The 27,861-nt window shown below is 41.0% G+C and overlaps 1 protein-coding gene and 1 non-coding gene across 4 annotated transcripts in view; both read left to right on the forward strand.

Annotated features, from left to right (window-relative positions):
- Nucleotides 1–26,705, forward strand: part of arhgef17 (Rho guanine nucleotide exchange factor (GEF) 17) — a 71,454-nt gene extending 44,749 nt beyond the window's left edge. For all 3 annotated transcript variants that reach the window (XM_085795520.1, XM_085795521.1, XM_085795522.1), the window contains 23 exons: nucleotides 5,261–5,338; nucleotides 8,687–8,869; nucleotides 12,947–13,063; nucleotides 14,578–14,670; nucleotides 14,799–14,975; nucleotides 15,249–15,299; nucleotides 15,528–15,637; nucleotides 16,140–16,225; nucleotides 16,628–16,746; nucleotides 16,932–17,139; nucleotides 17,365–17,438; nucleotides 17,556–17,639; nucleotides 17,757–17,860; nucleotides 18,313–18,419; nucleotides 18,501–18,620; nucleotides 18,706–18,973; nucleotides 19,466–19,552; nucleotides 19,690–19,757; nucleotides 20,905–21,053; nucleotides 21,166–21,340; nucleotides 21,717–21,812; nucleotides 22,205–22,387; nucleotides 22,600–26,705. In XM_085795520.1, the coding sequence (XP_085651646.1) occupies nucleotides 5,261–5,338; nucleotides 8,687–8,869; nucleotides 12,947–13,063; nucleotides 14,578–14,670; nucleotides 14,799–14,975; nucleotides 15,249–15,299; nucleotides 15,528–15,637; nucleotides 16,140–16,225; nucleotides 16,628–16,746; nucleotides 16,932–17,139; nucleotides 17,365–17,438; nucleotides 17,556–17,639; nucleotides 17,757–17,860; nucleotides 18,313–18,419; nucleotides 18,501–18,620; nucleotides 18,706–18,973; nucleotides 19,466–19,552; nucleotides 19,690–19,757; nucleotides 20,905–21,053; nucleotides 21,166–21,340; nucleotides 21,717–21,812; nucleotides 22,205–22,387; nucleotides 22,600–22,802 (2,940 nt within the window). In that variant the 3' untranslated portion in view covers nucleotides 22,803–26,705. The remainder of the gene's footprint in view (nucleotides 1–5,260; nucleotides 5,339–8,686; nucleotides 8,870–12,946; nucleotides 13,064–14,577; nucleotides 14,671–14,798; nucleotides 14,976–15,248; nucleotides 15,300–15,527; nucleotides 15,638–16,139; nucleotides 16,226–16,627; nucleotides 16,747–16,931; nucleotides 17,140–17,364; nucleotides 17,439–17,555; nucleotides 17,640–17,756; nucleotides 17,861–18,312; nucleotides 18,420–18,500; nucleotides 18,621–18,705; nucleotides 18,974–19,465; nucleotides 19,553–19,689; nucleotides 19,758–20,904; nucleotides 21,054–21,165; nucleotides 21,341–21,716; nucleotides 21,813–22,204; nucleotides 22,388–22,599) is intronic.
- On the forward strand, nucleotides 10,427–10,499 carry trnam-cau (transfer RNA methionine (anticodon CAU)). Its single transcript has one exon. It is a non-coding gene; the product is annotated as a tRNA-Met (tRNA).
- Nucleotides 26,706–27,861: the final 1,156 nt, after the last annotated feature.

The raw sequence follows: 27,861 nt of genomic DNA on the forward strand, positions 1-27,861 counted from the left end.
TCATTAAGACAGAGCTACGTCTATGTCTGGTGTCTTAACTGTCCCTGTGTAAGGACGGTCAGGTGACTGGAGCAGACGCCCTTTCAAGGCCATTACCTACATAGCCAGTGTTTGTCTGTTGACTCTGTATATGATGAATTTTCAGATGTCTCGCTGTCAGGTTTCTGAGTTTGAATATTCATGTTGTCAATGGTGATAAACAACCAGTGGCTGTAACTGTTGTGGCTAAATCCCAGATTGCAACAGATTGTGGCGACTGCAGTCAGTGTGCACCTCTGCACCTCCCTGTATCTGCCTAATGTAGTAACAAGTCCATGCATGTCCTCCGTCTGTCCATTTTGGAGTGTATCCAGGCCTGAGAAGTAGATGAGACCTTTCTGTCAGCAAATTAATCTGATTTTCTACAATAGCTAGGCTGATTTTTTATTTTTTACAGCCAAATTGAGGTCAAGTTTTATTTATCTAGCCCAGTTTACGATCTGTGCACTGTACAGCACCCTTTATCCTTAGGGTTGATTAGGTTATGGGAAAAGTCCTCCACCCAAAAAAGGAACAAAAAACATTAAAGAATGAACCATGTGAGGAGCAACAGTAGATAAACAGAGAGAGTAGATGTTTGCCAAATTACAATATGGAATATCGGAATGTGAAAATTAGACAAAATGCATCATTTCTGACCATCGAAGGGTGGCTGCACCTTATATCGCTGTTTCACTGTCTTTCTCTGTCACGCGGGTGTCACCTTGACAACCGCCACTTTTGGTTGGCCTAGTTTTTTCCATCATTTTTATCAGTTGTGATAACTTTGGACTGTACAGTACCTACCAGCATAACTGAGTGAGATGATCGTAGAAACATCCAGACTAGTCAGACTAATTTGTAAAGGTGAAAGCATCGCCCAAGCAAGCCGTCCAGATCACTGACCAACTTCCTGCTATAACTTGATCCAGTGTCTTCACTGTAGCTGCTCTCAGGACACAGAGTTGCTATGTAGTGACGGATCATCACCATCCTTTTGAGCGTGCTCACAAAATAAATTGGGTTTGGATAATTGGGCTAAACTGTTTCTGCGAAGAGTGTATTCCTGTTGCAGTCTTACTAAATACATCCTCTGTGTCTGTGTAAAGATAGACTTGAGCACACACTTAACTGTTTTGCACTCCCCACCCTCGGCCTGAGGAGCTGCACGGGGGATAAAAATGAAACTGCGCATCGCGTGTCGTCACGGCAACATAGTCACAGTGTGTGACTGTTGTTGTTGTTTTTTTTCAGTGTGTCAGTCCGGCTGAACTTCCTGGTCCGATGGTTGGTTCAGACTGGACGGCGAGTGTCTCTGGTCTCGGTACAGTTTAGCTGTGCCGTGTGAGACCAGCCTGTCCTGTGACTGTTCAGCCTCTCAGCTGGGGTTACTATGGTAACTCCGCTAGCAAAATGAAACTAACATTCCTCGCATTATTTCAGCATGTTGTGTGTGTGCGTGTGTGTGCGTGTGTGTGCGTCTTTTTCCCCTTCTGTCTGTCTGTGTCTAATCTAATAAAGACGACCAGTACAGAGCTGAGGACATTCCTGTCTTCAGGGGAGTCCCCTCCCCCTCTTCTTTTTTTTTTTTTACTTAATTGTCACTTACAAATACACAATTGCAGTCTACTCCCTGTCTTCTTGTTGCCAGGTCACACATTCAGCATCTTCATCAGTCTTCGGGGGCTATAATCATTTCTACAGTGTGCACGTTTGTGTGCATGTTCATTTACCCAGGTTGACTCCAGGCTTTGTGTTTGTTTTTGTCGAGCTGACATCAAACAATGGTTGCCATTAAGCAGACACGAGAAGAGAGATAGTGGATCAGGATTTGTTAATTTGATCATCGTAAATGAGGTTAAATTTGTATAAGACATGGGCGCAGAGGCAGATGTGTTCTTGTGTGGTGTTTGTGTGTGTGCGTGCGTGTGCGCTCGTGCAGCACCGTGTCAGGAAATGCTGACGGAAACAGCTTTTATTACAGCAGCTGTAGCTGCTCAGGGAAACCAGCCTTTCCTAAATGTACTGTGTGTGTAATACATCATTACTGCAGCTACACTAGGGGATAGAAAAGTTCTCAGCCGCCAGAGAGCACAAAATTAATCTGCCACTTCTCATTTGAGAGGCAGGCTTTAACTTTAAGTGTTGATCAGTGAGTTAGACCAGCAGGACAGCACTTCACCACAGATCACTGCTGAGGAACTGCTCTTCATTTGACCTTGACAGTGCCAATCGTTCTCTTTTCTTAATCTACCTCATGCCTCCTGCGGTAGTTTGATCGATTGCATGCTAACTGGTTGAAAATTTCGAAAGTAATTTATCAACCAAAAAGTAGGCTACCATTTTCCATTTTTGCCATTTCCAACTTCTCAAATCACAGTTTACTCTATCAAAAGTTTGTATGTTGAATCTATGGGCTTGAAGATGTCACCACGTTTTTTGATAAACAGTGATGACAATTTAAAACCATTTAATAAAGCATCAATATCACAGTATGAAATGTTGGTCTTTCATATTGTTAATGTGAAGCTTGAAGTCCTTGCAACCTTTCCTTTTTTTTTTGCAAATGATCTGATTTTCCTGTATACGACTTGTGCTTGAGTCAACAGAGCTAAGAAAAGGAAAATGAATGACTACTAATCAATAAATCGATTGATATTTACAACTTCAGTCAGACCTGTGACCAAGATGACTGTGTGTGATTCAGTGTCTCACTCAGTGGCACTTCAGCTATGCTTGTGCTGACTGGAACAGGGGACTGAACCACCAAGTATTTTGACCAGATTCCTACTTGAAGGGTAATTAGGGAGTATAAATGGATGATTACTGTGTTATTGTGTTTCCTCTTTAACCCTGTGTTTATACCATCCACTCCATTGTGTTTGTGTTTGTATGTCAGGGCTGAGTACATGCTTGGACTGAATCCCTCACTTAGCGAAGGAACAAGTGATGATGCCGATTTTAAGAGAGAATTATTTGACAAATGAAGCGACCTTTAAAAATTGCCCTAAGATGTACTATTTTAAAAACAACGGGCGCCTAAAAATAATATGAGTCCCATTGTTTCTCTTCCGATCACTGTCATGCACTCGCAGCACACACACACACACACACACACACACACACACACACACACACACAGCAACACACACACATCACCTCTCTCACCCTCGGGTGGTAGCCCGCAGAGCTCCTGAGATCCCTTCGGATGCCAAACACTAAACATGGCCTTTCTGGGAAGTTATTGTTACAGTTATTTATAGGACACGGTGGTGCAGGGGAAGAGGGGGAAAAACCTCTGCTCTGTGTTTTTAGTGGCCTTTGTGTGTGTGTGTGTGTGTGTGTGTGTGTGTGTGTGTGTGTGTGTGTGTGTGTGTGTGTGTGTGTGTGTGTGTGTGTGTGTGTGTGTGTATGAAAGAGAGGGAGAGAGAGAGACATTGTTGTTATATGCACCATACAGTTTTGCCTGTGGCTGTGATTGATATTTATAAGTCATGTTTGGTACCAGAATATTTTAGGGTGTCTGACTTGTTCCATGATGCTTACACTCCCCCTTCCCCTGTTATTCTCCCAGCCCTGCCTTTGTCAGTCAAGTAATAGACTTCTTCTTGGCTTTATAACCAGGAGAAGGAGGGATGGATTACATGTACGTAGTGTACTGTACCTTTATGGCACAGCCTTTTGAACCTTGTAAGAGAAAGCTGTTTTTTTAGCTTTTGTGTTGTAATACAACATGATTTATACATCTTTATTTAGCAGAATTTAGAAAGATCAACTGTTTGATGTTTGTTGTTTTTTCTCTTTCTGTTCTTCTGCCTGCCTATCTTCTCCTGTCTCTGTCATGGTGTCACTTTCCCTCTTGGCCTTAATGCAGTGGATTTGTTTCCACATTGACGCTTGGAGCAGCTCAGTCACTTGCATCCACAGGTCCTGAGTCATTGTTAGGTTGAGGTGCTGAGTCATGCTTTGCTTCGGAGGACTTCCTGGCCTCGATGCCCTCTAATCCATTCCCTGTGTACATGTGTGTTTATGTTTATGTGCGTGTGCCAGCTATGATTCTGTGACTGTTGTGACATCTTAGACCAATAAGTAATTAGAAAATGACCATGCGGCCTTTTGGCTATAATTGGGTGCATTTACATTTTATCTTTTTAAAATGTTCATTAATGTACTGTACACTGTCCCTCTTGAACAAATAAAGGAATAAGAAAGAAAAGAAAGTAAGTCTGGCATACAAGACAACAGCAGTGACCATGAGCTTGTTTGTGTTTCAGTGTTGTGTGACTAATGTTGGAAAGCAGACAAACAGAGGTAGGAGGGGAAGATTTAAAATGCTAGAAAGTCAAGAGGCAGCAAATACTCAGTTATTTTTTACCTGTGCATGAAGCATATGAATATGTTTTATTATGTTTCTCCAAGTCACCCATACTGTGACACTTTCCACTGTCACACAGTGTTGCCTGTACAGACAGCAGGGACTAGGGCCAACCAGTGCTTGCTTGCAGTCTGAATGAATTTGTACACATGTTGTTGCAGTCTACTGGCGAGGCGACTGTTTGATTAGTCAGGGACTAGATCTGAAACCAGGGTTCTTGGAAAAGTTCCTGTAGCTGACAGAGGCTATAAATATGGTCTGTGTGTGTGTGTGAGTGTATGTTCAAAACAATGTTGTAAAAACTTATTTTTGGCTTGACATTTTGAGACTTAGGACTTGTGTTCTCTGTATTTTAGATCTTTTATATTTTGCTGTCACATTGTCTGATATCAGAAACACAGCGGAGTTATTAGGTGAATCCAGGCTGCAGCAAATTTAATAAAACTTCCAAAATAATAGAAAAATTGTATTGACTGTGACTAGTTTCTCGCTCATTTCATTTTGAACACAGGTGTGTACCAAGTAATGCCTGATAAACAGAATGAGCTGTTTATGTTTTCTGAAAGGTGCAGGTGCAGATTTGAAGCTTTTCTTTCTTCACATTAAGTTTGACCTGTTTCTCTGTGCCTGGAGAGAATTTGCAGTGAGAGAACACTAAATTGGAGTTGCTTTCGCTCATGTTTTCACTGGGTTATTCTTTACAGTGAAAATAAACACATGTAACACATTGCAGTTATGTGAAAATGCGTCTTAACCACTGGGCCTCAGTATTTGTGTGTCATCATGGCTATTATGCATGTCGGTGTGTAAGAAAAATCTGTCTAAATGCCGATGACTGACCCTCTCCTTCCTCCTTTGTCTTCACAGGACATGAGGAAACATGTGATGATGACCCTCTTGGACACAGAGCAGTCGTATGTGGAGTCGCTCCGCACCCTTATCCAGGTAACACACTCACAAACACACACTCATAAGGTACTGTAAGACGATACACTACAAATACTTCTTACTTCTCTGGGCCAGGGCCGTTGCTAGGAATTCTGGCCCCCCTGAAAGAATACTAAAGTAGGCCCCTGCCCCCTAACCTTTCCACTTTTTTTCATAGACTACGTATGTATTATCATTTCTTATTTAGCCTACTTTGTTTTGATGCTAATGAGTATTAGTCAGGGTTTTATGCAGAATAATTCAGTCATACAAAGATTAGACTACTGGGGTTTTTTGTGGGCCCTACTGGGCGCTGGGCCCCTAGAATTATCATCACCTTTCTCCCCTATAATGGCCCTGCTCTGGGCTTATACATTGTAAGTGAGTAGCGTGTACAGACACTCAGCTCAACACATATACACACGCATGTGCGCACAAAAGCGAACCAGCACAAAAACAAGAGACACCATTTTGAATCAGCGGATTGCTGAGGACGTGAATAACAAATGTAGGTAACAAACGTATTATGTAATCTACTTATTGTCATTCATCCTGTCAGGCTGCTAATCTGCTAACCCTAACCCCACCGCATCTCACTGTCATCAGCATTATCTGCCCACACACACACACACAGACACACACGCACACTTCTATATCCTTCATCCATCTCTGTTCCTACAGCTAACTAACCTTTACCCCAAATCTTACTGGCATCCCTCTCTCTGACACAGTCACACACATGCAAACTGTCATACACCCACACCCACACCCACACCCACACCCACACCCACACCCACACACACACACACTCACCTACTCACTCAAACACATAGAAGCAGACACACACTCCTTACCTTCCCCACCTGTGATCACCCTACTTTGTTGTATAACCTGTCACCAATTGCTTTGTGTGGGTGAACAATGTGTGTGTGAGATGTATAATTAGTGGCGGTATAAAATGTGTGAGTGTGTGAGTGTGACCAATTTAAATGCCAGTGAGTGTGTGCGTGCATTAATGTGTGTTTGTGTCGGGCCGTGCACATCACACATGTGCACTGACCTTGTTGAGTCTCTGCCTATGCATGTGTTTCTCTGTGCGTGCGTGCATGTGTGCGTTTGTGCGTGCGTGCGTGCGTGTGTGCGGGGCCACAAATTGAATAATCCTGGACTGTGTTCCCATGGAGACACAGGGGAAAAAAAGTGTTACCACGGTGACTGCAATAAAAGTGCAGATCCCTGAAGGAGAGTGTCAAATAGAAGGCTTTAGTATAACTATATCATTAATTATTAAAAACAATGTTAGCTTTTTGGTCAGCCCAGTCAGCTGAGGTGTGATCGCATAACTGATCTTAATATAAAGAATCACTATGATCTCGCCTAATCAATGTTTTTTATAATAATAAAGGATCAATGATAGAGTGTAATGTGAATGGTCCCGACCAAAGGGAATTAACACCCGACCCTGCAGTGTGGAGCACTTCAGTGTGTCTCAGCTCATTATTTAACTGTCCAGACAACAACTTTCCTCTTTTCATCCAGTCTCACCCCCGTCACAGCTTCATCTTCATCTGCAGCAGGAAGTTGCTTTTGGCTAAAAAGCTTGAAAATCCCATTGTGAAGAACCATCTGCCCAGCAATTAACAATAGCTGCTGGACATAATGTAACATAGCAGCTAGAAAATAGATATTTCCCTTTGGAGTTTGTCTCGATCAAAAAATTGTTAAAAAGAGAGTGAAAAGAAGGTAGATAATGTTAAAGAGTAGAGTTCTCAACGGCCTAAACCGACCCAATCGGATGTGCCATACAAAGCCTGGACCGACACAGACCGAATGAAATGATTGGTCAGACCTTTCTCAGAAGTAATGGAATAATATCCCTGGTGGATTTCTCTTACATCAGCTTATTAATAGCATTTTAACTTAGAGAGAAGTGTCAGAAAGGTAAGCGTTGCTTTAATGCAGGTTTCAGATTGAATATGAGCAGCCAAGTTGGGAATTCCAAGTTTACATCAGCCTCTGAATTGTATTTCTAAGTTGAAGCGATCAGGGATTCCTGTTCTTGCTTTCTTGCACTGCGGCGTGGTACAGTGCACTCTAAACCTGCCCCAGGGTCCGGCTCTGTGGTTGCATCTCCTAATGCTGATCATAAGAGACACAAAACTTTTCCTTTTCTGTGTGCTACAGTCTCTGATTTTATGGTCAAACCCCCTGCCTCCTCTCACAACGCTCATATGTTCGATGTCATACACATGCATTAGCAGTAATGATATTCCAGCATTAATCTGAAGTGCTTAAGCAAGATTTCATCAGACTTAGTGGCGAAGATGTGGGAGTGAGTCATTCCACCAGACTTCATCACTTCCATTCCTGGCTCCAGCTTCACTGCAGGGGACACTACACAGGCTTTATTGAGATTTTTAATCTGTTCTGGGAGCAGGCTTCAATTTTTCCATCTGCCAATATTTTTCATAATACTCTAATCAACCCAACTATGTGACTGTCATCATCCAGCACATGCACGCACTGTTCTTCCTTCGCAGTACGGTACATCAGGTTGTAATCAACACATCTGGTCCACTCTCACGTCAGGATGCAGGGTCGTCCCACCCACTGTCTCCTGCTACTGTATTATAGATCATCCACATTCAGTGTTAATGTGTCAGTTCACTAGGCTAAAGGTGGTCACACAATAAGAGCTCAGTGCACTACTGTCTGGCCCCCGCTCTGCTCTGAAATGTGCTGTGAAATGGTCATCCATTTCCAATCAGACCTTCATTTGCTGTGATTTTATAACCTCTAGCTTCACTTTTTTTTTTATAACCACTGAGCTTTGGCTCACTCCAAACGATACGCTCTCCTTAATTGCACCCACCCACCGATAATTTTTCTCATTTTTATCTCTTCAGGTCAGGGTGGTAACGCCATAGAAGTAGGTTTTAAGTGCCCTTTTGTGTCTTCTGGGTTTTAAGGTTTTTTTTAATGACTGGTCCGGTTCCTCTTCTCTGCAGTTATATTCAGACTTCCTAAGATAAATGGTATTATTCATGAGTTTCTTGATCTCCTCTCTCATTATACCAAAACACAGTAGAATTATCATCTTTAATATTCATGTATGCAGTCCTTGTAATGCTCTTTCATGTGAAGTCATGAAGTCTTTCAGTTTAAATCGTCAAGTAAAAGTACACCAAATCCTGTTTTCTTTTTCACCTGATTATGTAAATTCATGTTGGTATTGTTTGATGTGATTTTGTTGTTCTATTTGCCCCTGACAGCTTTATACTGTATGCTGCTGGTTCATCATTGATAAACAGCATTTAATCCTGTTTTGAAAAGGTCACTTATTAACGTCTGCCTCTCCTCCCTCAGGGCTACATGCGTCCTCTCAAACAGCCTGACGGGGGCTCCATAGTGGACCCTCTGCTGGTGGATGAGATGTTTTACCAGATCCCAGAGATCCTGGAGCATCACGAGGACTTCCTGGACCAGGTTGTCAACTGCGTTGGCCAGTGGCATGACAGACAGACTGTTGGACACCTCCTCATCCAATCAGTGAGTAGACAACAATGAAAGACAGTCACTGAATACAGTAGATGAGACTGTTTATCAAAGGTACATAGTAAATGTATGTTATCCCACATTTTCAAGTTTATTTTTGATCTGTAAAATGTTTGTGTGCTTTAATATCCAAATACAACTTCTATAGGAAGAAATAACAGTTTATTTAAAAATAAAAGTGAACATTGGATATGAAAAAACATCTCCATATGTTCTGTCACCTCAAATAACAGCCTAAACAAATCCTGTATCTTTCAGGCTTCGTGCTGCAGGGATGCATTAAGCACAATAGCCTTGTTAGCTACTATATGCAGAATGTAGACTGACAGTGTGAGATACTTAACCTCTGCCAGAGAGCAGTGATCGTCTGAGTGAGTCTGGACTGTGAGAGAAAACCCTAAAACGTATGTTACCACATACAGTAAAGAGTATGATTTGTAGTAGCAGCTAGAGTCAGTGAGTAAAATTACCCTAACTACTGATCAGAGATATTCAGTTGACCAAAAAAATACGATACACCTCATTCCTCAAACAGCAGCAGACCATAAAAACCTGAAACACTGTATAGGAGATGCAGATACTTTGCTTCTAAACTGCATGATATTCAGAGGATTCAATAAGGTGTGATTTCAGACACACTTAACCTGCCTAATTCTTGGAAAATTAAATGGAAGGGATTGTTTTTATTTACACATTTTCATACACATATTGTGAAGTTTAATTCCAAAACTTACCTTTGCATCTGTTTGGAACCAGACAAATTGAAAAGGACATAAAATCCTTTTTGCTGCAGACTAGAGCTGGAGTGAATAAGGAGCCGCTAAAAGCACGAGCCACAGCAGGGCAGACTGAAGGGAAACTGTTTTATTAAGAGATGCTCTATAGTTGGCAACACTAGTTTAATATTTTGTTTTCCCACTGACCTCTCAGCGACCCATTCAAAATTTCCCATGACCTGAGGTTCGCTCTCAACGTAGGCCTTGAAAAACATCTCTCTAAAGCGTCAGCGTGGAGCTAAATATCAGGTTTCAATCCTTGAGAATAAAAGAGAGAAGAGTTTCAGTGCAGACATTTAACACACAAGCAGGAGTTTAAAATCATAAAAGAAGCACAGTTTCTTTTGTTTCCCCAGTCGACTAAAATGCTATTATTGTCACTTTCAGCACCTCTCTGTGTAAATGAAACAGCTCCACTGGTTTTCACAAAGACATTGTGGCCAATGACAGAAACAGGCTGAGGCAAAGAATTACACATTTAAACAACCACATTTTTTCAACTGAACATACCCTCAATATAAAGGTTAGTCATACATTCAGAACAATGTTGTATGGACTATGTAGCTAAGTTGCTAAAGAATAGAGAATTACAAAAAATGGAAAAGAGAGAAAAGATAGAAGCAGAAGAATGACAAGTGAGTGTGGCCGATTTTTTTTTGCCTCAAGCTAAAGCAGTTACAGATCCTTAACACGCCTCAGACTGAGCCTCCCTCCCCCTATCCCCTCCCCCACACGCCACAGCTCTTAAAGCTGCAGCGCTGCTGCAGGGTCTCAGGCCTCGTTGGCGCAGTAGGCAGCGCGTCAGTCTCATAATCTGAAGGTCGTGAGTTCGAGCCTCACACGGGGCAGAGTGTTTTGTTCAGGTTTTCACTGTTCGTAGCAGCAGATGTTGTTATGATATGTGGAAAATACTTCTGTTCTGACATTTGTAGCAGCTTTGTTGAAAGGCCCTAAATCTCCTCTACGTTTGCGGAAAATACCAAGGAGGTATTTCATAGCACTGACCGAATTTGTTTGTGACTTAGACACACAGAAAATCACGTTATTATCAAGTCTTCCTGTTCAGCCAGTGATCTGTTATGTCATCTGGTTTCATAAACCCCCACCCCCATTCTTATATATATACATTTTCAGTGATTTACACTGTACATCGTACCAGTTAATACAGATACTTTTTCATTTAAATAATTAAAATGACGAGGATTGATTTGTCTTATTGACAACTTCTTAACATATCCATTAAATAAAACATATCAGACTTTTGAACTACCGGTACAATTATTCATAATATTTTCTGTGTGATGTTTTATGAAGCACAGTCCAGCAATATTTATCCTGATTCCTGTCTGAAAAAAAAAAACACTGCAGGTTCAAGGTTCATTTTAGTTATCCATAAAGTCCTGGAACTAACAGTCCTAAATGAACCACTGCTGATAACAGAACACAGTAAATAAATAAAACCGTAAAATCATGGATAAAGATAATATCATATACTACAAAACTATATTCCATATCAAAACGATTATAGAAGCATTCAAACAATATCATAAAAACTAAAGAGTTGTATTTTGTCAATATAAGTGCAGCCAATCAACAACAAATTGCATCATAGGAAAACTGGCATTATTTAATGCTACAACCTTAGTTGGTTAAGAAGTAAAACATAACACAATCCATTAGAATGATTTAGAATAGTCAACAATCAAAACAGCGCCTTTGACATTACAGTTTGACCGCTTGTTAACAAGTGAGAAACCTCTTTAGAGGAAAATCTTGAACAGACAAGAATATGTGTGTTTAAAACGGCTGCACACTCCTCCTCTTCTCTTTCTTGCATTTCTGTCCTCTATTGACACTAATCCTCACATTCTCCACAGATCTTATTTCTCTGTCCTCTTTACTCTTCCTCAAAGACTGAGGAGGATGGAGAGAGGACAGTGGCAGCGAGGAACAGAAGAGGTTATTTCATGAAAGGCTAGAAAGCCGGTTACTCTGTGACGTCTAATAAGGCGCCACACTGTGCATTATGTCTGTTAATGCTCTTTCCCTCTCTCTCTCTTTCTCTCTCTGTTTGTGTCTCCACTGTCTTTTTTCCATCCCTGTCAGTATCTCTCTCTCCACCCTCTGTGTGCGAGTAGAAACCAGGTCAGGGTGATTCAGCCATGTGTGTTCTTGTGTGTGTTTTAAAGAGCAAAAGGAAAAAAAAAGACATATGGACAGAGACTGTAATCTTTTCTAATGCCAGGCTGCCAGACAAAACACACAGAAGATCACCGACATCAAGGTTTCTTCGGTCATCTCCCCAGATACAGCTCACTTTTTGTTGTCACTGTGATTAAACAGTAACTAGTGACATACAGTATGTCATACCTGTCAGCTGTTGAGCATGTAGAGTTAACCTGAAATGTACCAAAATAGCAATGTAGTGATATTTTCAGGTATTTTCTACCCAGGTTGGCAGAAAGTAAAATTAGCATGTGACATTTTTTTGGAATAAGATAACTGTGGTTACCAAGTAAGGTATATTTTACAGCTATTTTAATTTATCGTCGTCATTTGTGTTTACTGCTATTTGGCCAATGTTTGCGTGCTAAACTAGAACAGTTGCATTTTGATAGTGAGATATTGTAGTATAATAATGTCAATAAACATGAAATCAAATAGCAGATTTAGTGTTACATTACTTCATAAGGAGTAAAAGTAGGTTCAAAGTTATTTTATTTTATTTTTATTTATAGTTTATTTATTTATTTAAATTTTTATTTATTAAGTACCGTGAAATGGAAATGTTTAAAATGGAAAGAAAACCAAGAGTAGCAGAAACATGTGTGCACCCTTGCGGCCTTTTGCAAATAAAGAAAAATAGACTTCTTTGATTAATCAAATCATCATTTTGAAAATGGCGACATATTCTTGTGTGTTTTTTCAACCAATAGCCCAAAACCAAACTTCATTCAAATTTAAAAAGATATTAAAGAAAGGAAACGTTTGGTACGCTAGCTGATTATTTTCTGTCAATCAACTAAATGTTTCCGCTCTAGTCGTCATATAATTCCACTGCTTATTTGGTCGCTTCCCAGAGATCACTATTAAAGAATAATATTCTGATTTACTTGATATCAAGACAAAAAGTTTTATTATTAAGTTTGAGATATCAGTGACAGATTTTGACCAGGACTGTTTAATTTTTCTGCTTACAAAAACATCTGCTCTTAGATTCCTTATAACATGGCTGTCATCACATGAAATCAAACACCACTCAACTTTAATGTCCCTGTCTTTCCTCTCTCCCCAGTTTTCCAAAGAGACTCTAGCTAATATGTATTCAGCATACATAGACAACTTTCTCAATGCCAAAGATGCTGTGAGGATTGCCAAGGAGGCCAAGCCAGCGTTTCACAAGTTTCTGGAGGTGAGTTTTGGACCGGAGCGCAGGACGTCCGGTTCTGTCTGAGTGACTGCTTTCATGTGTTTGTTTGGAAAACCAGAAGCCCATCTAGAAATGTTTCCTTTTCTGGTGGGGAGACCATTTAAATAGCTTTTTAAAGCCTGAAACTCACCACCGAAACAAATAAAACTTCCTAAGAGGAGGAGTTTGTCACTATTTGTCGTTCTTTGTCATTGCCTTACTGAAAAGTGCTATGCTGTAAATGCTGTGCATGTGTGTGTTTGTGCATGTGCATGTGTGCGTGCATGTATGTTTGTGTGTGCTTCCTGTCTTCTTCCCCCTCTTTGCCCATACTGTATTCCCATGAGTGTTTAGCATTCTCCCTCGGAAGCCATAGATTTTTAAGATCCGCCTTATGAACCAAGAATACTTATATACATGAAATGATTTTACACTATTGATCTAGATGAAAAGATACTGCATACCAATAAATTTCAGCAAAATTATTTGACAGAGGAGCTTCTAATATTCTCATTTATAAATCAAATGGGCACAGTCTATGTCCAGTTCAAGAGCTCAGATACAAAAACATTATCAGCCACCTCATAAAAACCTCTTATGTCCTCATCCTGTTCTCAGTTTACAATTATTCAGCGTCATGACCTGGTAAGAGTTTTCACTGTGGAACCACTTCGCCATCTGGTGGTGAAGACGTGAAGTGCAACACAGAGCAGTCATTCATCTTGTCACACTCTCCTGTTAAAGGGATAGTTCACCCTAGAATGATATTTCGCTCATTATCTACTCACCCTCATGTGGACTAAGGGCTGGAAGAAGTTTGAGAGTCCTCCGTCCCTTCTCTGAGTTACAGGGGGTCTCAGCGTAGCAGTGCATGTCCATATAACGGTTGTAAAGGGACACCAGAGCTCTTCGTAAAAAAAACACACACAAAAAAACATCCAAATACCTCCATGCTGCTCGTATGTAATGTCCGTCTTGTGCTGAAGCCCCAAATTGCGTAATTGTCCCGAAAAAAAATTAAATAAGTCTATATTTTAAGCTTGTTTGTAGCGGAAGCTTCTCAAAGCTCCTCTTCCTGGTCCGTCCAAATCTCGCGTGATTCGCAGTAACCGCACTGACGCCGGCGCAAATCACGCGAGATTTGGACGGACCAGGAAGAGGAGCTTTGAGAAGCTTCCGCTACAAACAAGCTTAAAATATAGACTTATTTAATTTTTTTTCGGGACAATTACGCAATTTGGGGCTTCAGCACAAGACGGACATTACATACGAGCAGCATGGAGGTATTTGGATGTTTTTTTGTGTGTGTTTTTTTACGAAGAGCTCTGGTGTCCCTTTACAACCGTTATATGGACATGCACTGCTACACCAAGACCCCCTGTAACTCAGAGAAGGGACGGAGGACTCTCAAACTTCTTCCAGCCCTTAGTCCACATGAGGGTGAGTAGATAATGAGCGAAATATCATTCTAGGGTGAACTATCCCTTTAACACCGACTTCTCCCTTCACTCTGACAGCAAAACATGCGTGAGAACAAGGAGAAACAGGCTCTGGGTGATCTAATGATTAAGCCGGTGCAGAGGATTCCTCGATATGAGCTGCTGGTTAAGGTGACATTTCAAATTTTCAAATTATAACTACCTTATTTCTCTTTGTACCATAACTTATAAATAAATAACTAGCAAAAAGCAAAAATATGGTCAGCACACAGTACACGGGTGTTTGTTTTTTAATGCAGGACCTGCTCAAGCACACCCCAGAAGATCACCCAGACCATGTGCTCCTGTTGGACGCCCAGAGGGACATCAAGCGCCTGGCCGAGAGGATAAATAAGGGACGTCGCTCTGCTGAGGAGGCAGAGAGGGAGGCCAGGGTCATTCAGGAGATCGAGGCGCACATAGAGGGAGTCGAACATGTGAGATACTTATATAGTCTATAATAGGTGGACGAACCTGTCTTTGTAGCTGAGTTTTGCCTTTTAAGTGTACATTTTATAATAGTAATAATTGAATAAGTGAAATGGCCCATCAGCTTGTTTGATCTGTCTTACACTAGTAAACTGATCAAAATCATGTGTCTCAAAGAAACGATCAAGAACGAAGAAACAGTTCTTGAAATGCTTCTAAGTGCTCACTGTCTTTAAGTGATGACATTGATTGTTACTCTTCTCCGTGTCTGTTTGTGTTAGATTCTCAACCCCCAGAGAAAGTTCCTGAGACAGGAAATGGTCATGGAGGCGGTAAGAAATACTTCGATTCTGAACAAGTGTTATCATCAATTTGAGAGGCCAAAATAATAGAAACGAACAGCATTATAAATGATCATCTGACGTAATGACTATCTTTGCTGCAATGTTAATGGGAAATGGAGAAATCTATACTGTTAACTATCTACTATCTGTTATCTTAACCTTTTAATCGATAATGTGTTGACACACTCTGAGCTCTTCCTCTTCTAATCTCTGTAGAAGACAGTGGGTGGGAAGAAGGACCGCTCTCTCTTCCTCTTCAGCGATCTGATCATCTGTACCACTCTCAAGAGGAAGTCTGGCTCATTAAGACGCAGCTCCATGAGCTTGTATGTAACACACACAAACACACACGCACATATATACACAAACAGACGTTGGTTGGGACCAAAGCCACTCACTCTGTCGCTTCTTACTGGTCATTATTATATCCAAATCCCCCAAAACTTGTGGACAGGACACTATTCAGCTCATTTTCACTGCATTTTGTTTTATTTTTCTCAGTGCAAGTGCAATGCATGATGGTATATATTGTGTGGTTAATGACCATCAGTTGTGTACTATACTTCTTTTTAATGCATTGTTCACCATGTAAGGTGGAATAGGTGTCACTATACGTTCAGACTGGACTATGCTGGTTTGGGACACAGCCATAAACTCATATTTACATAGACTTTCATAATACAGTTTCCAAACCCTCATGTGCCCCCTGGTGTTCAACAGTAGACATACAGGCAAGGTTTTCCACACATTTTTGACACAATGTTTACCCTAATGTTTCCCTCCATCATTCTTTCTTTATGCCTTCTCCTCTCTCTCACTCCCTCTCAGATACTCTGCTGCAAGTATGATTGATACTTCTAGTAAATACAAGTTCCTCTGGAAACTTCCTCTCGAGGACGTGGAGGTGGTGAAAAGTAAGACTCACACACTGCTGATGTCATGGAAAAATGCGAAATCTGTATTTCCTGTTGTGATCTGATAGTTTACTGTACCCAGGACTTTACTGGACATATTGAATAACTGTGTAACATTTATATACCATAATACTGCTTACCTGAGCTCTTTGTTCATCATAAGTGCCAAGGTCTAGATCTCTTCTCTCAAATTTCCATATCAATTAATTAAATTAATGAGATAATTTAGTAGAAATTCATCCCGTCAAATGTGAGTCATTGAATTTGATCAGTTTGACCTCACTGATGATTGAAAAATGACATTTACAATGATGGTAAGATTTTGAATCCTTCAGTTAAAATCTTATAATAGGATTTGATGTATCTGTTGTATCGTTCTCTGTCTGTTCCTCCCTGCACCAGGTTCCACTCAAGCAACAAACAAGGAGAGCATCCAGAAGCTGATTAGTCGATTAGATGAAGATCTCAGCACTCTGGGTCAGATCAGCAAACTATCTGAGAACCTCAGCTTCCCGCACCAGGTACTGTGGACCACACACATACATGCCAACAGCAGCTACATGCTTTAAATCTTCCCAGATTGTCTCTTTACCTGTCAACTTAAATGTCCGCATATTCCTGGTGGCCATAAAGCCATCTAGCGTTTGATAAGCCTGTACAGACTCTCACATTCTTTCCTGTCTTTTTTCATTCCCATCTCTCTCAGTCCCTAGATGAGGTGATCAAGGATCTGATGGCGTCGGTGCACAGGGAGCTGTCAGAGAAACAGTCTTTGGCCTTCAGTATGACCTTCCTGCCCACAAAACTGGAGTTCACCACAGCCTCAGCTGAGAGCACCTTTGTCTTTGAATTTACCTCGCCTGACGCACGCTCCAACTTCGAACAGGCTTTCGAGGAAGCCAAGAAGAAACTAGGTCACTGAATAAGCTTTATTATGAGACACATTGTCATTGTCTTTTCTGCAGCAAACAAAACATACACCAGAGAGAGAGAGAGAGATGTGATTTTGAGTGCCTTTTTATTCCCATAATTATTATTTTACTGTTAGTGATTCTGACATGGCTTCATTAGGCATAGAGCTCCTTTTTTTAAAAAAAAAACAGCCTAATTTACTATGTCTTTTCTTTTATTATTATTAGCTATGAATAAGGACCAGTGGGACCCAGAGTTTCTGAAGGCAATTCCTATAATGAAAACACGTAGTGGAATGCAGGTGAGAGCGACAGGGATATCTATTTTACAATCTTTTATGTGTGAAGATAAAAGTCTTGATCTCTCTTTATAAATGTTAAAAATCCAATTCTAATCATAATGTGTTGCTTGTCTGCAGTTTTCATGCGCCTCTCCCAGCCACAGCTGTCCTGACAGCGGCTGTGAAGTGTGGGTGTGTAACAGTGATGGATACGTGGGACAAGTGAGGATAACACTGTATATGTGATGATTCCACATGTTTCTCTGATGAGAAAACAATATTATATGAATTTTATACAGTGCTTTATACTGTAGATGTTTAAATAAGTGTTCTTGGCAGGTGTGTCTGCTAAACATCAAAGATGAACCTACAGTGGAGGCCTGTATTGCTGTTTGCTCAGCGAGGATCATCTGCATCGCTGCTGTACCAGGACTCAAGGGAAGGTCAGTGGACACACACACACACAAAACCAAACACAAAACACACCCACTTGCAGCAACACACAAATACACAGGAGCACTTTTAATTAACAAAGCTCTGAGTTATTTGTGAAGCCTTGAATTCAAGCTGCAGCTACAGTACAGATTAGATCTATCTCTCATATTCTGTTCCCATGTGCTGCATGAAGTCTTTTTTCAAAGTCCCTAAAAGGTTTGAACATCCAAGATAGTCTACAGTAGTTTTTTACTAATTACCATTTACCTGACAAGTTGTTTTATTAATCAGTAGACTTGTACACTGTTGTTTTTTAGTCATCATCTGCATTTTTTTAGCGAAAGGACTGTATTTAAACTCTATAGTCGGTGTCAGCTACTCACCTGAGTGGTTCATCAACTATTCCTGACTTCATCTACAGTTTGGTCTGTTCGATTTACCGATCACTCTTCACCTTTAGGGAGCGTGGATCAGAGCCCGCCCCGGCCCCTACCTCCAGAGTACCTGGTCAGCAACTCCATATATCGATCTCTCATTCGTCTCTTGAGCTGACGGAGCAGCCTACAGGTTGGTCTATAGAGGTCTGTACAAATATGAGAGACGGTAAGGCCATCAATGTCAACTGATCAGCTGATTGGACATTTTCAGGACCAGGGGCGGAGCTTGTTCCGTTTGACAGCGATGACACAGATGATGAGGATTCACCGAGTCCTTCGTCCACTCTACAGAGTCAGGCCAGTCACTCCACCATCTCATCCAGCTATGGCAGTGAGTAAAAACATAATTATACACACACACACCATCCTCTCTGCTTCTCCCAGGCTCTCACACACTGTTTTATCTCTATTCATAGACGACGAGGGTCCGGGCTCCAAGGACATGGCTACAGAGACCACTAGCAGTGAGGAGGAGCAGGAGTTTCCAGTGGCAAGTTCTTACGGAGCTCCAGGGATGTTGGGGGTCAGCGGAGGGAATCGAGCTCAGACGGAGAGCCCCATGGATGGCCGCGCCATGCGTCGCTCCTCCCGGGGGTCTTTCACCAGGGCGAGCCTGGAGGACCTGCTCAGCATCGACCCCGAGGCCTATCAGAGCTCAGTGTGGCTGGGCACAGAGGATGGATGGTGCGTTGTATAGCAGTGCATTAACACACCAGTCGTTTGAATTTAAAAGTGGTTTGAGAATGGCTCCCATGAACACATCATTAAACCTATCCACCTTTTTCCTAACGTCAAAAACGCGTGCCGGTTTTGCTCTTCCGCTGGAATTTTATGTTTACGTTTCCATGGTTTCGGTAGTTGCAGTATATGCATGGATTTATTTTTTTTTCAATGAAAATCGTGTTAAAAGCCAGCGTTAAAAGATCCATGCATTTACCGCAACTATGACAACGACTGAAAACCATGGAAATGTAAAATTCCACCGGAAATGCAAAACTGGCTTCCGGTTTTGACCATAGATGATGTTCGGAAACTTGTGGATACACAGATACACATTCACAATGTAATAATTGTAATATTCATCTGTGTGGAAATTTAGTCTTGTCTTGTGTGGAAATATCTAAAGTGCAACACTGGAGTTAACCCTCATCTCCTCATGCTTCTTGTTTGTCTTAGCATCCACGTGTACCAGTCATCAGACAACATCCGCAACCGTAAAAACAGCATGAAGATGCAACACTCAGCTTCTATCCTCTGTATACTGTAAGTCTGTCTGGTTCTTCTGATGCTTTAAAAAAACATAGATATAACTGGAATTAAAGCTGTAGTGGACAGTTAAAAATGCAGATTGAGAGATAATGTGTTTTTCTTCTAATTATCAATATTTTTTCCTCCCTCAGGTATTTGGACAACAAAGTGTTTGTGTCTTTGGCCAATGGAGAGGTGATTGTCTATCAGAGAGAAGCAGGTAAGCTGAAGTGTGGATGTGACTGTAGTTAAGAAAGGCTGGAAAAACATGCAATTTTATTTTTTCCTCATCATAACGTTTTGTTCAATTCTATACTGTAAATACTTTGTAGATAGACTTCTGGACATCAAGTATGTTGTTATAACCCCATCAACTACAACAACGATTCAAAAACTGTCTTAAAGATCAGATGCTTTAATTTTTTAATGTGAAATGTGGTTTGTTACTTAAAGGGATACGCCAACATTTTTTTTTTTTCGTGTCTTGCCTCACTCCTGAGTCCATGACCAGCAGATAGACACCATCCTTTCAACTGTGCGTGCAGTAACGAGAGAGAGTCCGTATCGCCCGTAATTAGCTTAGCTCAAACGCTGGAAGTGTATGGGTAGTGTTAGCCTGCCTCCACCTAAAGTCATCAGAGAAACTCTTCAGCAACTCTAAACGGACCGATCTTCGTCTCAGAGCTGACAAAACTCTCCGGTAAGGCATCTTGAGCAGTCAAATGCTGGTAATGGGACGAGATCGGTCAAAACGGAGGGTTCAAGCAAAGACGGTTTATTTTGATTCAAGCTAGCTACATCGAGGGTAGGTTAGCTTCCTATTTCAAAGTAAAAGCAATTCTGTATGTAAAGGGCAACGGGTGTTTTATTTTGTGAAAGTAACCAGAAGTAACCGGAAGTGCGTTGGTCACAACGGCTAGCTTGAGTAGCGCCGAATTCGTCCAAACAAAATTGTAAACAGCTGGTATTTAGACAAATTAACGACACACTGCTGATCTAAACGGCTACTTTCTCGCCTAAAAATGTTTGAAATGTTGATAAAGTGATATATTTACAGAGTTTAGAGCTAAATGAAATCATCTTCTGACTGCTGATTTTGGCTTGGGTGGGAGGCAGGCTAACACTACCTATACACTTCCAGCGTTTGAGCTAAGCTAATTACGGGCGATAGTACGGGCTCTATCTCCCTTGTTACTGCACGCACAGTCGAAAGGATGGTGTCTATCTGCTTGTTATCGACTCGGGAGTGAGGCAAGACACGAAAAAAAAAAGTTGCCGTATCCCTTTAAAACACAGTCGCTGTTGTTTTCTTTGCTCTTTATTTTTTTCTCTATTTAATTCCCATTAATGTCAATTTACATCTGCAGGTAGTTTCTGGGACGCACAGTCTTCTCAGACGTTAGTTTTGGGCACGCCCACTAGTCCTGTCACCAAAATGGTTCCTGTGGGAGGGAAGCTTTGGTGTGGCTCACAGAACAGAGTCCTTATCATCAACACAGCTACACTGGTACAAGAGGTGAGAACAGGACGAGTGTGTGAAGATGTGGATCATCATATTATACACCACAGACTGATTCACAAGTAAAAAACTTTTTATTTACACCTCTCTTTTTCTTCCTCCCTCACAGCACTGGTTCCAAGTGGGCACTGACAGCAGTCGGTGTGTGACATGCATGGTGGCGTACGGTCAGGGTGTGTGGCTGGCGTTGCAGGGCAGTGCACAGGTCAAACTGTACCACGCTCAGACCTGGGAGAGCCTGACAGAGGTGGACGTGGCACCTGCTGTCCACAAGATGCTCGCAGGTAAATTACAGATGATGAATATGTAGAGAGATAACAGGGTTGTAGGAGCATACAGTAGACAAGAGATCAGAAAGGAGCTCTGTATGGGCAAAGCACCGTGAGAAGCTTAGGTATCAACTGTATAAGATGAAGCAACCATAAAAAATGTTGGTATCTATTTATTAATGCAAATACCATCTGTGTGTGAGAGAGAGAGTGAGTGTGTATCTGTGTGTTAATTGCATAGCTCTCAAATGATGTGACTGACTTCAAAATGTATTAATAATCAGTACACCTTCAATTTTAAACTTCTCTTCTTTTTTTTCTTACTTCTTACTTTCCAACATCCCATCACTCCCCTATGGCTGCCATTTTTCCATGTTCTCCTCCTCCTCAGGTGCTGATGCCATCATCAGACAGCACAAAGCTGCCTGTCTGAGAATCACAGCGTTACTGGCCTGTAAGGATCTGCTGTGGATTGGCACAAGTGCAGGTAAAAACTCTTTTTTTTATTCCAACACCAGGAACAAACTGTCTTTTGTTGCATAAGTGTGGGAGTTGACGTCACTGAACTGCTGGGTCTGACAGCTCCCACTGTAACGGTCTATGTTGAGTATAAATCTGAATTCAATACACAGGAAAAATATGAATATGAATATATTTTTAACTGTTTTAGCAGTTGCATGTGGAGTCACCACTTTAGTTAAAATTTCTGTCAAAAAAGTGAATTAAAATTAAAATTACGACAAGAAATCCAATATTCCAATAGGCTGCAAACTCTATGTAGAGTGTGTGTGAGCTGGAGCAGCTCCATTGTAACTTCTTGAAATATTTTATATTATTCCCTGGATTCCAAGCATATTTCAAGTTTGTATTTCTCTATAGGGGTGGTCCTTACATTGGCAATCCCAGCCGTGAGCTCAGGAACTGGGGCTGGAACACTGAAATCTCCCCTTGTGCCGATGGGCTCTGCTCATGGACACACGGGCCACGTACGGTTCCTGACATCAATCGAACTACCGGAGGGATTTGACATGAACTTTCCTCCTCCAACAACCGAATCCACAGGTTTCTACTGCCTTTTTAAGACATTTGTATCAGCAATCAGTACTTTTCTCTTATATATACAGTACATACCATATTTAGAGTAGGATTCTTGTAAGACAATTTTATAAAATATTATGTATTATTAACTTTAATATGCAACCTTTTCTACATTCCGCGCAGAAGGTTGAACTGAAACATCTTTCTCCACATTTAATCCCTCTTTTCTGTCTTAGGCAACCAGAGTGGCAGCACCGCTGATGGGAACCTTCAAAGACGTGACTCCACACGTCGCAGGACCTCAGCCCACATCCCTCCAAAAACAAATCATCTAGTAATCTCTGGCGGCGATGGCTATGAGGATTTCAGACTGACCAATAGCAGTGAAACAGTCGGACGGGACGACAGTACCAACCATCTTTTGCTTTGGAGGGTCTGAGACAATTAATCCCAATTTTTAACAACCGACCCCAACCTCCCTCGAGCTGAGAGCGGCTCACAGGCTCCTGCCCCTCTCCCCCAGTGGACTTCTAGCTTTTTTGGTGTTGTTGTTTTGGTCTTCTGCTCGGTCCTCCAGTCTCTATGTGCATAATATGGCTGTCAACTCCCTCCTGAACTTACAAATGAATACGATCACTTCAAGCCTGGTTTTCTTGTGTTAATGTTTCTGACGGTGTGTGTTGTTCCTCACTTGAGTGACGTCTGTGCGTGTGTATTTCATTTTTTGGCATCTGCGAGTGTCGTCTACGAGCTCAAGTCTTTACTGACAGAAACACAAGACAGAGGAGAGCAAAGGAAACAGTGACGTTTCCACACTTAGACTGAGAACAAGTAAAAGAAAGAGATAGAGGAAGACTTGGACAATCCAGAACATGAGTCTACAGGAGGGAAGTATGTACTTGTCCTTTGACATTTTCTTAGGTTTTTTTTTTTTTGGACTTTTACATCAGCCCTTTACTCCATCATCGTGTCATCCTCACCTGAACCTCAGATAAAAGAGTCTTCTGATGAGCAGAGGAAAATGTCATGATAAAATATGTATGAATGAAACGGAGACTATACTCTGATGGATATTCTGAGTCTGAGTTAGTGTTTGTTTTCACAGCTGGAGTCCAATATCGAGAGGTTCAGTCAATGTCTTTAAGCTTATAAGGAGAAAAGGACAAGCTAAATTCCTCCTTAAACCTGACTGGCCAGGGCTGAACAACAGCCCTTAATGGCAGATCTGAGACCAGATCTTTCTACCCCCAGTAGGGATGTAATACTATCTTCTCCATTCTCACTGCTTATAGATATGAGACTGCCTAAATCATCTTTTCTCCTGGGGAGGCAGAGTAAATAAGAGCATCATTTAAGTGCAATATAGGGCAAGGGTATCTAACAAGACTATAATCACATGCACACAGTCACATACATTAATGCACAGCCTTCACTTGCTGAATCAGAAGACATTTATGAAAAGCATGAATGTGTATTTTCCCACAGATCACATTTTTCTTATTTAATTTTGCTGCCAGTTTAAGATGATATGAACGTCGTAGATGAAGCAATGTCCCACTACTGGTAGAAAAAGCTGCATTGGACACATTCCTCATTACCATGACTATGTGAAGCCTTGTATGTGTTAAAGTTTCGACATTAAGGGATCCGAAAAGATTTCTTTTGCCATGATTGTTGAGCGTTCGGTCAGGAGAGAAATCAGGACTAGTGTTGCTGATTTCCATCGCAGAGGTGACACTAGGCTGTCGTAGCAGGTAGAGATAGTTATGTACAGTATTTATGGTTTTGATTTTAGCGCCTTCTTTTACAGCACTTAATTTATAGAAGATGCAGCTTTCACTTTTTCTTTTTTGTTTTGTAGAACAAGGAAGTTGTGGCTTGATTACCATAGCAGATAAACCATCAAGATACGTCACCACCTCATACACAAAACAGGATTGTTGTGTTGGAGTGGTATGACTCTTGAGAGACAGGACTGTGAATCATCCAGCTCAATCCCAAATTTCACTTCATGTTGTCTGATGGGCTGACAGGGAACACAGTTACTCTGTTGCCTGTTTAGGTGCCAAATGACAGGTTTTTTTTGCTTAACATTTCAGTTGTTTTTCAGTTCAGTGGTGTGCAATGTGGCGTTTTGGTTGCATGAAATATAGTACATTTTGTTGCACCCCTTAAAGCACCTATTGCACATCTCAGTATTGACTGTTGAGAGTGCATGTGAGACAGAGTAGGTCAGAAGGACAAATGCTGAGCACCAGCACGTGCCTTCAGAAGGTTAAAAGCTAAGCCATTTTACACACTAACACACACACACACAGAAAGGCAGCTCTCCTTCGACACAGCAGATGTCTGTGGAAGCGTAGGGTGAATCTAACTTGTCCTTGCACACACACACACACACACTAGCCCCAGGCTGTGGGGCTAAGCAGTGATTGTCTTTGATCCCTCCAAGCCTATAGGAAACCTCACTGCACCTTAACCAGCCATCTGGGCACTTCACCTCAGCTTTCTCACTTCCAAACACATCCACATAGGATTAACTCTCCTAATGTGAGCAGGGCTAACGGTAAAGAGGATTAGCTGATCATTGTGATAGCTGCTAACTATCTAGTGAGTTCTCTGCCTCCGTAAATGTAAAAGTCGATCGGCATGTGTCTGTGGACCTTCCACAAGTGCTCTGTCATTCAGTTGAGAAGTGTAAAAAAACAATATAGCTTGTTTGTGATTATCTGCCAACAGTTAATATGGAGGAAAGTAAGACATTTGAGTTAACTTAAAGGAAGAGTTTGGGAGTACTGTATGTTCATATGGTTTCTTGACTAGAGTTCAGTGAAAGGATCCATGCCTCTTTTCATGTTTGTTTGATATGACACTAAAGCCACAATATAGTTAGCCTAGCTCACTATAAGAGGCCTACTGGAAATGGGCAAGGTGAAAACCACCAACTAAACACTGCTAGAGCTAGATAATTATCATGTTTGGCTATATATTGCCTCTATAAAGTATACAAAGCCCAAACTGTAAGAAATATTTTGTAGTTCTAAAATAAGCCTGAGGTAGCACGCTCACATCCCCCATTTCCATTTTATGTGTTAAGCTAAGCCAACCTAACAGCTTATTCTTTACCGTACATACATGAAAGTGGTATCTTACCTCACTCTTGGCAAGAAAGTGAACAAGGTTATGGCCCAGAATGTCAAACTGTGTCTATGTAATGTTAAGGTAGCAAATGCAAGTGTTTTAATGTTCTGTGTGATGCACAGCAAACTTCATGTTTGTGTTCTCAGTGCCAAAAGCTAGTTACCCATGGAAATGCTGTATATCTATGCTGGCTGTAGGGCAATGGAGAGCTCTCTGCAGAATGAAGTTAGTATATTTTCTTTGAACAGTAAAACATCTGCGTACTATCTTTGTGGATATCAGCAAATTCATCAAACAAAAGTTGAGCAGCAAAAATAGGGGTCATTGCTCTTTGACCAGTCTGAAACCTGGGTTGAAAATCCTTCACTTTGATGGTCCTTCTAACTTCCAAGTTAGTTAATTCAGGAAGTTAGATTTTCTTTCAATTCTGCCTTAAGTTTTATATTCCCTCAGTAGCTACTCGCATACGTATACATGACTGAATAATCTTATTTTGTTGCACTGGAAGGTTGGATCACAGTGTTTGAGCTTAAACATAGAAGCATGCACACACTCAAATACACTGCGCATTAGAAATGAAGTAAAACTCAATGTTAATTTGACGAGGATTGAGAGAATGAAGCATGTTGTGTGCCAAGAAACGAAGACCCAATTTTCACCATCACATCAGACTCATCCTATCATCACTTCCAGCAACCTCTTCATGCCCGTATGTGAACAAAAGTCTATATTGTTGTAAATATTGGTATATATTGCCTTTTTTCTGTAAATAGTGCACCCACGGTCCTCAATTGTTGATATGAATCTAATGGCATATTTTTATATATTTGTGTAAGGTTTGTTTTTGTTTGTATTTTTCTCCTCCCTCTGGCATGCGCTGTCAGTCATGTTTAAATTATAACTGTCATAGATCTTTTCAGAAGAAGACGAGATTGCTTCTGTTGTGACCAGGCTGACTGAAAGAAGATAGAAGAGTTTTTTGTTGTTGTTGGGTTTTTTTTTAAAGAAATTAATGTTTGCCTTGTTACAGACGTCAACAGGAAGAAAAGCAACCATCTGGCCAAAACTCTGTTTGTCTTTGGCTCTGGACAACATCTTGTAGTTGTCCTGGTTACAGTCTATCAAGAGTTTCTTTCTGTAAGTAGCTGTTCTTGTTTTGTCACTGTGGGTTCCTCTTTGTAATTAAATCCGTTCACTGGTGCCACTTTGTGCCTTTTCTTCTTTCTTCACCTGGTGTGGAGGTGTGGGTCTCCTAAAAGATACAACATGTAGCAAATGATGACACTTAATGAAACATGCTCATGCTCTAGTCTAGTGTAATTTTGTTGTATGAATCGGCCAATAAAATACTCAATTGTTCATACTAATACGGAATCAAGGTCATAAACCAGAATATAATGTTCGGAAAATTCCCCAAATAATGTACAATCAGGATCAGGAACATGTTTGTAATCGGAATAAAAGAAAAAAAAAACTCATGTAGCCTACCTTAAATGCTCATCTTTACCCAGAACGTAAATTCAGTCACCATTCAATTAAATTATCAGTCATTGGACAAAATGAATGTTTTGTTTCCTTTTAAGTCTGACCAATATTTAAAAATTTTTTAGGCGAAAAATACTTTTTCCAGCTTCTGAAACTTTAGATTTGCTCTCTTAACCTACTGCAAACTGAAAGGCAAGCAAATAGAAGACATCACCTTGGCTCTGTGAAATTATTCTTTTCTGAATGGACAAACAAGTCTAAATCATAATTTGCGACTTTTGTCAACTCGAATTATGTCAACTCCGCTAAAGGTGGGACTTAACCATAGTCTTTTACACATACTTAATAAACGTGGATTCTTTGCAATTAAAAATGGATCAAAGAAGGTCAAGGGAGTATACTGGAGTGCAGGGCTTTTTTTTTTTACTTCCAAGATATCCAAAGACTTGTAGCTTTGTTGCTTGCTAATTTTTGCCTGATTATTCCTCCCTCTGTCAGCTATCTTATGACGTTGTGTACTGTACGTCTAAACTGGTTCTTACCAGCATGCTTCAGTATCACTTCACTATTCATTTTACTTTAACCCACTGACCCACAATGAAGTGTTCTGTGATATAATAGCTCTGTAGTGTGTAGAGGAAAACTGGATGAATGCAGGCTATTCAAGAGATGCACACACACAAATGCTACCCCTTCCACTCTCACAAACACACACTCAAGTTACAACCCACTTACATCCACACACAGTATTCAAATGTACTAAACAGTGAATGGCAGAGTCCGTAAAGACAGCAGCACAGAGATTCATTTGTGTCTCAGCAGGGTGACAGGTTGATATTGTGAGTCACTGACTGACACTGACTCACTGGTTC

The sequence above is a fragment of the Trachurus japonicus genome, chromosome 13, assembly GCF_045865225.1.
Source record: "Trachurus japonicus isolate A0001 chromosome 13, Traja_1.0".
Lineage (NCBI taxonomy): Eukaryota > Metazoa > Chordata > Actinopteri > Carangiformes > Carangidae > Trachurus > Trachurus japonicus.